General features: G+C 38.8%; 1 protein-coding gene across 1 annotated transcript in view; it reads right to left on the minus strand.

Moving 5' to 3' along the window:
- Positions 1-12455, minus strand: part of SASH1 (SAM and SH3 domain containing 1) — a 176041-nt gene that overhangs the window by 46876 nt on the left and 116710 nt on the right. Inside the window, exon 8 of the mRNA XM_076002878.1 lies at positions 12090-12191. Coding sequence (XP_075858993.1) covers positions 12090-12191 — 102 coding nt within the window. The remainder of the gene's footprint in view (positions 1-12089; positions 12192-12455) is intronic.

Raw genomic sequence — 12455 nt, forward strand, 5'->3', positions numbered from 1 at the left:
AAGTTGCCAGGAAGCAGAGAAAATGCCTTTCTTTCTCCTACAGGTGGTGGTGGTTGTTGGGGGTTTTAAGTGAAGGAAAGAGGATATCACTCTAAATCTTTGGAAGACCTTTGCCTGGGATTATGTCACCCTGCCCGTAGATCAGAGAATCCTGCCGTTCATATTAAGTAGGTGAGTTAAGGCAACAGTGTTCTGGGAAGGCAGTCAACAGTTCTACAGGTCCCTCTGATAAAAGCGGAGTAGTGTTCTCCAAAGCAAATCTAGGGTGTTGGGCACACTGAAGACTAAAGCAAAACACCAAACCCACTCATTCCCAAGTGAATTAGATTCTCACACAGCCCCATGCCATGGAAAAAAGATGATTCAGAACATGACTGCCTGCCAAGTGGGGCAATTACACATGCATTTGAGGTTCTAGTTTCTGGAGCTGATGGAAGTGTTCATCCCAGAAGTGGAAAGTCTCCTAAGGGATTGGGTGGTGTTTGCAAAGTCACATTACTTTTATGGCATCTTAGACTGACTGACTCATAGATCAGGCATGACGACTTCTTAGACAGGGCTGCTAAACAACCTTGTCTAGGCAAGTGACCGTGAACAAATACAGAGAACCGAGGAAGCCAAACGGCAATAGAAGGTGTGGACACCAAGTCCCTTCCTCCAACTCAAACTTACACCACCAGATCAGTGGTTATCTGTTGGACCTGGAGGTAGGTGGGCCCAATGTCACCACCTAGAGCCACAATCTTAACATAATCCTTCTTATCTTTGCAAAAAACATAATACGCACATTTACTTCAAGTTCCAAATTGAAGTAATCTAGGCTGACTTCCCTACCTGAGAAAAACAATCATTTAGAGCTAGAATAGCTATTTGTGGCATCTAATTGTTATTTGTGGCATCTAATTGGCAAAGCTATCAGGTCACAATCTCTGCTGAACACTGAACCACAGAATATTCTCACAACAACTAAGAAAATGAACAACAGCTTGCGCCCACCCCCCCCAAAAAAACCCTAAAAACACACTACTAAAATAGCTAAAATATTGCGCCACGAGCAACCAAACAAGGAAAGCTACATAATCTAACGCATTGAATTTAAAAACTCTATGAGCAAGGTAGAAAATTAATTTCTGAAGCCCACTGGAAAAGGCTCTCACTTCTCCAAAAGCCAGACTGGTGAAATCCTGAGGATTCTTTCATATAACCCCCAACCTGGAAGGAAGCAAACTGCATGGCCTCTTTATCTTTTTCTGACCTGGGAATAGTGGAAATGGCCACAGGAGAGCAATGAGTACGAAGACGGAAAGTCAACAGTGAGATTGTTCCTGATTGAAATAAAGCCTCTAGAACTCACCAGGAATTGGAGAAATGAATTAAAGGCAGAATAGCTATGCCCCACCGATTACCCCAGCCATGAAGCAAGTGCATGGACTGTGATACAGCACATTTAACACAATCTCAGGAGACAGAAGGTGGAGTCCGGGTATCCCAGTGAAGACCACATTCCGCCACTTCCCTGGCCATTACTCATCAGGCTGTAGCAACAACAACATGAATGGACCATGAAATAAAGCTCTCAACTGTATCCTGGGTAGGGGTGGAGGGATCTATTGTGAGACAGCATGGCAAACAGGTCAAAAAGTAACCCTGTTTATATCAACACAAATAGAAAATGTGATCAGAACCACCCAAGCACGACCAAGGTAGAAAAAAAGAGACGCATGCCAACTACTCAAACTATAGCAAGGAGGGGGGGAGGGAGAGAGAGAGAGGGAGAGAGGGAGAGAGGGAGAGAGAGAGAGGGAGAGAAAGAGAGAGAACCAGCCTAAAAAAGACAAAAATCTAATCTTTTGATCCCATCTCTCCATTAGGAGAAAATATAACCCAAAGAACAGGAAGAAATTCCTAACAATTGCTTCACTCTATAAAGTAATTTAATAAGAACATGAGCTCAATTAAATGAGACCTCAAAGACAGGATGAAAAAGATGAATGATATAAACTTAGAAGTTGTAGAAATATGGAAACAACCTATCAGGGAACCAATTTTTAAATAAGAATGAAGACTAGAACCTACACCCTAGAAGTCGAATATTTATATAGAGACAAGCTTCATATACTTAAATAAATTTTCTCATATTATGCAAGTTTTAAGATTTACCCAGCTCATATCTAGACTTTGCTGCTCCCTCTAGCTGACATGCATTTTTCCTCCTTCTCCTGGAGAACTCTTACTTGGTGTGAGCTTCAGGCAAGGCTTCCCAGGCCCTCCTTGCTGGGGCTTAATGGAATTTCTGTGTGCACCTATCATGCTTGGTAGGAATATCCCAATTAAGTCCACAACATGGCATCCAACAGTCTGTCTCATCTTCTCAAACACAAGCTCCATGTGCACAGGCACATAATAGGTATGCAATAAATACATGCACAAAAATTGAGTAAAAGAATGTTCAAGATGGCATCCCTCACCTACACTCTGGGTCAAACGTGCAGGGCAAGAAGTGATTCACAACCTTTTAGGAACAAATTGTGCAGTGCTACTAGCATTATGCTAGTAATAGCACAACCAACATTGGAGCACTGGGAGGAATGGTATACAAAAAGGGAGGGGAACAAGGCAGAGGAGAGAATAAAGGGATATTTTTTAAGAAATCATTCTGTTTTATTGGAATTTGGTTATGTTAAAGTATTGCTTTCCAAATGTGTGTCACTGTATGATGAAGTTCTAAAGAGTTTTGATATAAGAGGTAAATGGTGACAAAATTCAAACAAACTCTAAGTGAGTCATGGGCAGCCTAAGATTTCAATAAGCTGGCTTAGGCTGGAGGTGGCTCTCAATCTGGACCCTATTCACAAACCAAAGTAGGGCCTGGATACCTCCCAACCCATCCTTTAAAGAAGGCCTGGCACCAGGGCAAATGATCTAAAGAGGAATTGACATGAGAGGAATCAATAATATTGAACAAGCGATGGAAATCCTCTCTTATCTCCAACTTCCCCAGGGATGCTCCCCAGAGCAACATAAGAAACTAGTACTGCAAATCTAAATGCCGATCCCTAAACCGGCTATTTGTATCTAAATATCTGTATTTCGATACAATCAGCTAACAGGGGAAATGTAGTATATCCTATTTGATATTCATGTATTAGATTGGACAAATGAAATTAACATTTTTATAGGTCAAAAGCTGTCTAATATCTCCAATTTTACAATGCTCAACCTAATAAAAGAAATGACAGACCAAACCATATCCCAAAGGTACCCTGAATTACAAAAAATTCTTTTAAATAGATATGCTCAGAATATGCAGTACATGGATATTTTGTCATGATTTATTTTCACTCATGTGGTCCTTAGTATGTTGAGGAAGGCCTGCAGGCAATACCCTCAACTCCCTGCAACTGTACAAACTGTGGAAGGTAAAAATATACCTGGTTAGTTCCCAAGGTACAAAGAGCTAAATGTCCAGTTATTTCTGGGCCTGATAGAAAAGTGCCCTCCAAGGGGACAGGTATGGAACCCACACCCACACATTCCATGAGGCCCCCTCATCAGCAAGATGGCCCTAGATAATGTCAGTACAATTACCTGCTTACTCTTCACAAACAGTACTCCTAAGGCCAAACATGCTCCTGGAAATCATACCAGACCCAACCCTAAACCCATTTACACAATAATATCTTCTGAAACAGAACAAATATTGATAATGTGTTTGGTAAAAGCATAACCAAGTAAATATGCACTTTTATGTTAAGGTTATTCTGACAATCCCAGCCTAAGTGCTGATATGTAAATGTAAGCCATCACTACCCTGTTAACGGCATGTACAAAAATAGCACTTCTGTGAGAACTCAAGTGTTTTCAGAATGGCAGGTGAAGGGAAGAGCAGACGATCTTCACATCAAGTATCAGAAGCTAACGCTCATGGGGTATTTACTCTGTGCTGTTTAATCCTTACAATAACCTTAGGGATAGCTATGAGTGGTCTATTTTCCAGTTGACAAAACTGAAGTGCAAAGAGATGAAGCAACTTGCCCACAGAGGCAGAGCTAATAAGGGGGAGATTTGGATCCCAGTCCAAGGTCTGAGTCAAGTGTGAGCTTAACCAGTCCCCTCTCCTGCCCACGCCGGGCCAGGGCCTGATTTCCAGAGGCTAGTAGAGGCAAGATCTTCCTTCTCGTCTTTGTTTAAACATGGTGATCTTAAAGGACTCGGCAAACATGCCTCAAACTTTGGCCCCTATCCCAGGGAAAAGCTGGGAATAGAAGGGCAGTAGGGAATAAATGACAAAAAGTCACCTAAGCTGGCTCTTGATCAGCTTATAACCAGCTGGAACACAACTCATATTTCTGAAAATACCTCATTATGTATATTTTTCCAATGGACTGATTTTTCCTGAGTCTCATCCCAAACTATAGATCTAAAGAATCATTACTTTTACTTTTAATGAGAATTTTAATAAGTCCCTATTTTATTATCATTTTAGTTTCAGAATCACGATTTTATTTAAATAGAGAGTGAGATTTTCTACTGTAACCTCCCATCCAACCAAATAAAATGGAAATTTATAGGAATTATCCATAAAAATCTGAATAATCACCTGAATGCTTCAGGTATGCATTTTAAGACCAGAATCAATAACATAGTTACATTTAGAAAGACTTAGAAAGGACTAATTAGCTGACACAATGTAACAGAGCATGCTATAAAACTGTGGTCCCCAACACCTGGACTGGTACAGGTCTGCAGCCTGTTAGGAACCGGGCTGCACAGCAGAAGGTAAGAGGTGGGCCAGTGAGCGAACCTTCATCTGTATTTACAGCTGCTTCCCATCACTCGCATCACCGCCTGAGCTCTGCCTGCCCCTCTTCCCAGTGTGTGAAAAAATTGTCTTCCATGAAGCCAGTTCCTGGTACCAAAAAGGTTGGGGACCACTGCTATGCAGAAATGCTGTTATCTGTCCCAGTGAAACAGGACATAAATGCCCTATGGTAAATTATGGCTAGGTTTTGTTTCTTCTTTCTCCAGGTCATATCACAAGTCAAGTGAGTTAACTCTTCCTCTATGTGAGAAATAAACCAAAGCATACCTCCTATCGTCTTGTGTTTAAGCAGAGCTAATAAAAACCATTAAAGCTTCAACAAGCAGAACCATTTTCTAGGCATAAATCAAAAAGGATCTTGCCAATTAGAACCCTTTTAAGCTGAAACCCACACACTAAGAGTTATGAAAAAATCCTCTAGGGAAGGAGATACAATGGAAAAAAAGTAAATACCATTAAAAAGCAAAAAACTTATTCAGAAGTGAAAGTTATTTTTATACTTGGAATCCATGCTGTCTTAAATTTCCTTATCATAAAATATAATAATAGAAGAGGAGAAAGACAGTAGAAACAAAGCCAACCAATTTTCTTGGAGATGCCTTCATGGTGCTTGGAAGGCTAACTCTAATACTGTGGGCTATGTCAATCTTCACATAATTTATGCATCCAATAAATATTCAAGTCAGCAAAAATATGCAAATCATGTATTTTTAAAAAAATTGCTAGAAATATTTATGGGTGGGAGATTTCATAAATTTACCATAAAAATGCTGCCATGAAAAAAGTCTTCTTTGGGGTCAGATTTCTCCAAATGAGAAAGCTAATGATACTTATTTATATATTAACACCTTTTAAATGTAAAAAGGGATTAATCTTCAGTCTTTTTTTTCCCTCCACAATAACATAAATTAAGCCACTCACCACAAGAACCACTTAAAAGCAACTTTTTGGGATGCTCTGGCTTTTGGCACACACCAGAATTGCTAATTATCTTTTAGAAAGTTCAAGTTTCGGCTATGGCTGTGATTCCATCTCCTTCCAAAACATTAAACTTGAATCTTCTGGCTTGAAGACAATTGAGGCAGGTGAAACGACTTGGATAAACCTAAGTAAAACCTGGCTGCTTGGAGAGGAACCACATTAATGGTTTACAATTTTAGAAAGCCCCAAAAAGGTTTAACAGATGCCAATTGAAAGATCTCATAATATGGGGATATTTTAGTTGAGACCTTGAAAATCGTCAATCAAGGAAACGCTGAAAATAGTATTTTGTAAAGAGTGAAAGAAGTGACCACATGGCGTTCTGTCTCCCTGTTGCCCAAAGTTTTGGACACAGTTCAACCACCTGGCCCTCCTGTGCCTCAGACCAGGTTAGTGGCAAAGATTTATTTGTAGTTGGAATGAAAGGCTATGAAGAGAACACATGGGTGTAAAGTATGATTATAACACCGCAGTTATAACATTCTTTGCACAAATATTTCCCAACTCTAAATCTCCTCAAATGCAAAAATGATCAATTATGAAATCATGACTTGCTTTACAAAAAAAAAAAAACTCACTTCACAAAAACATTTCACCAGAGTTGCTTCATCCCAGAAAGGAGCTCCAGCTACAGAAACACAATTCCAACTTTTACTGGAACACATTTTGTACGAAGTGAAGCAAATAAATGAGACCAAGATATATTATTTGCAATGGACTCTAAGAGCTCATGGGCTTTGTTGTCATTGTCAGGGCTGTAACTTTTCTTTACCCATTAAATATTCTCAAAACAATTTAAATAACATCATAATAGAGTAATTACAGTTTGCCATTTTTCGGAAAGATCTTTCACTGTAAGCATTTTCACTAATATTCAAGCACCAGGTACAGATCACCAACTCTCATCTACCAGCTATAAAAACAGAAAAAAACATATTTTACTAAAACTTATGGCTTGAGTAAAAAAAACTAGAAAACTCAGTAAGATAGTATAATTTCTTTAAATGTTTTCTTAACCAGAAGGTAAACTGAGCCTCAAGGCACAAAGTTGATAGCATAAAATGAGAACTATTAAAACCTTCCCCCTGGTAGGAGGCAAATGAAAAAATAAATTTACCAAAATCAATTAAAATGAAAAATATTAAAATAAACATTCAGATATCTGACAAGAAGTCAAGTTCTTAACCACAATCGCTTTTAAAACTTTTAACTCTCCCAGCAGAAGTTTACTGTTAATGAAAAACAGCACAGAACAGATTCTTCTCTGGCAAAGACAAAGCTATTTTTCACTTCCCCTGGTATCTATCTTTAGTACTTTACACTCTTGGAAACTGGGAATGTGCATATGGATTTATTATGAGGCAACACGCAATTATCTAATGTCAGTTATGGGGGTGGGGAAGCCTATGAACTCAATGCAAATGAAATCCTAAAGCACGATAGGCATCAATATAGGCATTGAGGTCTGGTGACAAAGGCCTTATGATCCCTGAAATTCTCATGGCCTGGGCATTCCCAGCTAGAGCCAGTGGGCTATTTACATCTCAGTATAGAAAGGAATCGATAGAAAACTGAAAAGCCCTGGCCCTCACACAAAAGATACTCAAAGCGCCTAACCCATGGCGGATGAATTATCTGAAATTAATTGTTCGGCTATGGGGACAGATCTAGAAAAAAGAGGAGGAATATTTTGGATAGAATTTCTTGCCAAGTCTCTATAAAAAACACAGGACAGGCTAAGAGGGGCAAGAGTCATTGCGACCTTAGGATGTTGATCAAGTTCGAGAAAACTCCAGTGATGACAGTGGTTGGCTGTAGTCCTGAACAGCATGACTAGGGGTGGGCATGGGTGTTTGCAGGAAGTCAACCAGTAAAATACCTAAGGTGAATAATCCTGCTTCAGAAAACTCTCCCGATTGCTGAATAACCTATAGTCACCTATGCCTCTAAGCAAAAAGAGAATTCACTCTGCAGAGCTTCTGGAAGATGATGCTCTACGTGGAAGGAGCATATGGTATTTTATGGCCCTTGGTCTAACTAGGACAAGCTGAATTTCTTTTTGAGCTGTCTATGAAGAAATAGTTTGGTAAGAAGTTATGAATGTAAATATGTACGTGACATCTTGAATTTGTGTGCACACATGTGGGTAGATTTTAACCACTGCATTAAAGTGTAAACTCCATCAGAACAGGTCCTGTCTCTCTTACACCTTTGTAACCCAAACATCTAGGACAATGCCTGCTACGTAGCAAAGGCTCCATAAAGGTCTCCCAAAAGAAAAAAGAAACACTCAGGAGTATGAAATGTCCAACTCCAGAAGAATACATTTCATTCTGATAATTTATATCTAGGGAATGGTTCTGACTGATCCTCTGAAAAGGGTCCAACAAACCAACACTTACTTAATAATGTTTTCTTAGCAGCTTGTTCAGAATACCTGGTAATATTCAACTTATAATAATTTTTTCCTAAATGAGACAAGCCTCTCTCCCTGAAGTCTGAGTGTGTGAGGGGGTTTGCTACAGTCCTCTTTCTCTGAAAGAACAAACTCTTCTAACCTCTCTCTTGACTCAGATGCTGTTAATCAGGACAGTATACAATGAATCTGATACTAAAGGACTCACTATGGACAACTGAGTTTTTGTTTTCTCCCCCAAATTGGGTTTGATTCACATCGGTCCAGAGTTACTGTATTTATTCCTTGTGATCCTTTAAGCCTATGGCTTACATTTATATTCTGTTAGTCTTTAAGACTTGGGGATAAGAGACCCAAAAAGGCACATTGAAAAGCATGGAGGCAATTCTTTTGATTAGCTCATAGTCCCAGGACACATTGCTGGCTGGACTATGACACATTTATTATTATAAATGGTGACGTCTCAGTCTCTTTCACACAAAAGTAAGCCAGGAAGGGTTTTCAAATTCATAATCCTTTGTTTCTTAGATGCAATGGAAATCCGGTGTTTGATTCAGGAAATCAGAGACAAGAAGGTAGCAGGAGGATTATATTTACTTCTGATAAACCACCATTTGTTGCTTTGTTAATCCGTAGATGTAAGACATAAAACATGCTCTTAAAGCAGCTAGGAAGAATGAACATTCAAATATAACTTTGCTCGTGAAATATTCCTATATGAGCTGGACATTGGAAAGGCAAAAATACAGCCTTTCTTGCCCAAAGAGCTCACTATGTCCAAGGAGGCTGAAATAACTGTGTAGGTTTGATATATAAAGGGAGCTTAACAAAAGCACAGAATAAGAAGCAATAAATAAATAATGCTTAAGGAGGTTAAGGAAAGTTTTACAGGGGAAGTGACAGTTGGGCTTTGCATTGGAAAATGCATAGATTTTCACCAGAAAAAAAATCTGGAGAAAGACATTTTAGGTAGAGGAAATTGCATGAGATAAAACGCAAAAGTATGAAAGTACAAAGTAATGCAGACAGAATCCAATGTGGATGAAATAGAGGGTATTGGGTGTGGTAATGAAAGATGGGACTGGAGAAATTGATGAAAGCCAGATCACATAGGGCCTTGAGGGTGCCAAAAAGTTTGGAGTTTATCTTATAGAAATGGAAAACCACCAGGCTTTTTAAAACACATGATTGCAAGAAAAGAGGGATGTTTTAGAAAGAGGACTGGTGGCGTAGAACATGGATAGGAGAAGATAAGAGGCTCAAGACAGAAGATGGATTTGCTTCCAAATTTTAAGGAAGAGATAACCTAACAAACAAAACAAAATAACTACATAACACATGAAAAGGGATAACTCCTTCCATTCCTGCTCCACACAGTTTGATGATGGCATCCTGAAAGGTCTATTTGAAATTCTGGAATTTTAATTCCCACAATCCCTGAGGAACTCGTAGTTTAAGAAGCACTGTTTTAATTACAGTTAAAAAAAGTATGAATAAATAATAAAAGATATCCAAATTGGAAAGGAAAAAGCAAAATAATCTGTTTTTGCAGATGACACCATCTTATATATAGAAAACACTAAGATTACACATACACATACAAAAACTGTTAGAGCAAATAAACAAATTCAGCAAAGTGACAGGATACAAAAGGAATGCATGAAAGTTGCATTTTAATACACTAGCAATGAATAATCTGAAAAGAAAATTATGAAAACAATTCCATTTACAATCACATCCAAAAAAATAAAATACTTAGGAATAAACTTAACAAAGGAGGCAAGACTTATATACATTGAAAACTTATATACATTGAAAACATTGCTGAAAGAAATTAAAGACATAAATAAATGGAAAGATAGCCCATGTTAACAGATTGGAAAGACTTCATATTGTTAAGATGACAATATTACCCAAATCGATCTACTGATCCAGTGCAATCTCTATCAAAATCCTAATGGCATATTTTGAAGAAATAGAAAAAACCCAACCTAAAATTTGTATGGAATCCCAAGGGACCCCAAATAGCCAAAACAATCTTTAAAATGAAGAAAAAAATTGGAGATCTCATACTTCCTGATTTCAAAACTTATCAAAATGGTCTGGTACTAGCAAAATGACAGACACTGACCAATGAAATAAAATAGCCCAGAAATAAACCCTCATATATATGACCAATTAATTTTCAAAGAGGGTGTCAAGACCATAAAATGGGGGGGAGGCATTGATATGTAAACCATTTTCAACAAATGGTTGAGAAAATTGGATATCCACATATAAAAGAATTAAGTTGGACCCAACACATTACATCATATACAAACATTAATTCAAAATGAGTCAAAGGCCTAAACTTAAGAGCTAAAACTCTAAAAACCTAAGAAGAAAATATGGGGCAACATCTTCATGCTAGTGGATTTGGTAACGATTTCTCAGACATAACACAAAAAAGCACAGGCAACAAAAGAAAAAATATATAATTATTTGAAAATTAAAACCTTTCATGCACTATGAAGAGAGAGAAAAGGCAATCCACACCATGGGTAAAAATATTTACAAATCATATATCTGATAAGTGATTAATATCCAGAATATTTACAGAACACCTACAACCCAACAACAACAAAACAAACAACATAACTCAAGAATGGGCAAAGGACTTGAAAAGACATTTCCACATAGAAGATACACAAATGGCCAATAAGCACCTGAAAAGATGCTTAACATCATTAGTCAGCAGGGAAATGCAAATCAAAGGCATGAGATACCATTTCACATCCATTAGGATGACTATTATTAAAACAAGGGAAAATGACAGAAAATTTCTGCATTGTTGGCAGGAATATAAAATGGTATAGCTAGTTGGGAAAATAGTACAGTGGTTCCTCAAAAGGATAAACATAGAATTACCATATGATCAAAAAATTCTAACCCTAGGTATATACCCAAAAGGATTGAAAGCAGGGACTCAAAGAGATACTTGAACACCCGTGTTCCTAGTAGCATTGTTAACAATAGCCAAAAGGCGGAAACAAACCAAGTGCCCATCAACAAAGGAATAAGCAAAATGTGGTATATACACACACTGGAATATTATTCATCCATAAAAGCAAACAAAGTTCTGATACATGCTGCAATGTGGAAGAACCTTGAGAACATTATGCCCGGTGAAATAAATGAGAGACAGAATGACAAATATTGTATAATTCCACGTATATAAGGTACCGAGAGCAGTCAAATTCACAGGGACAGACAGTAGAATGGCAGTTACCAAAAGCTGAGAGTAAGGTGAAGGGGAGAACGAGGAGTTAATTGTTTAGTGGGTACAGAGTTTCTGAAACTAAAAAGTTTCAGAAAGGTGGATTGTATGGGGGGAAGGGGATGGGTATATACAAATACAATGAGTGAGATGTGCAACGTTTGAGGGATGGTCACGCTTGTGGCTCTGACTCGAGGTGGGAGGGGCATGGACAATATACGTATCATTAACACTTGTACCCCCATAATACGCTAAAATAAAAAAAAAAAAGAAAGGTGGATTGTAGTGCTAGCTGCGCAGCAATGTGAATGTACTTAATGATACTGAATTGGGCACTTTAAAATGGTTAATTTGGCAAAATGTTATGCTATGTGTAGTTTACTACAATAAAAAAAACCCAAAAAACAAAAACCCAGCATGATAACATAATTTGGACTGGAGATGGGTCTCTGTTAGGTAAAGAAAACTGAGCAAACTATTTGCAGAGACGCCCCTTTCCAGCCAGTCTCGGGTGGGCGTTGGGAGTTGTAAAAAGAATCGCAAATGCTGGCATTGCGAAGGCAGCCCCTTATTAGCGCAGGTGGACAAGGTGCTCAAAGAGATGGCAAACTTACGTTGCAGTTGGACGAGCCATCGCATGTCGGGTAGGGACCGTCCGGCCAGTCGGCAGGGCCCAGGGCGCCTGAGTGCCGGTGCTGGGCCTCGTACTCCTTGAGCTGCAGCGAGAAGAAATGGAAAACTGAACGGGAGTGACAGCCACACGCATGCACCAAGCAGCTGAGAGATCACTTTGGGCACCTTCTTCGCGCCATTGTTGGTGACTAAGTGTCAGACAAAGCCACGTCTTCCAGACGGAGAGGAAGATAATTACCCTGCCTGTGGGTTTTCATCTAAATCAAACCAACAGACACAACAGCTTCTTTGTATCCCGTGTTCCAAAAAAAGCCTCGACTTTTCACCTCCTGCATCCACACTCATCT

This window comes from Microcebus murinus, chromosome 5 (assembly GCF_040939455.1).
Source record: "Microcebus murinus isolate Inina chromosome 5, M.murinus_Inina_mat1.0, whole genome shotgun sequence".
NCBI classification, from domain to species: domain Eukaryota; kingdom Metazoa; phylum Chordata; class Mammalia; order Primates; family Cheirogaleidae; genus Microcebus; species Microcebus murinus.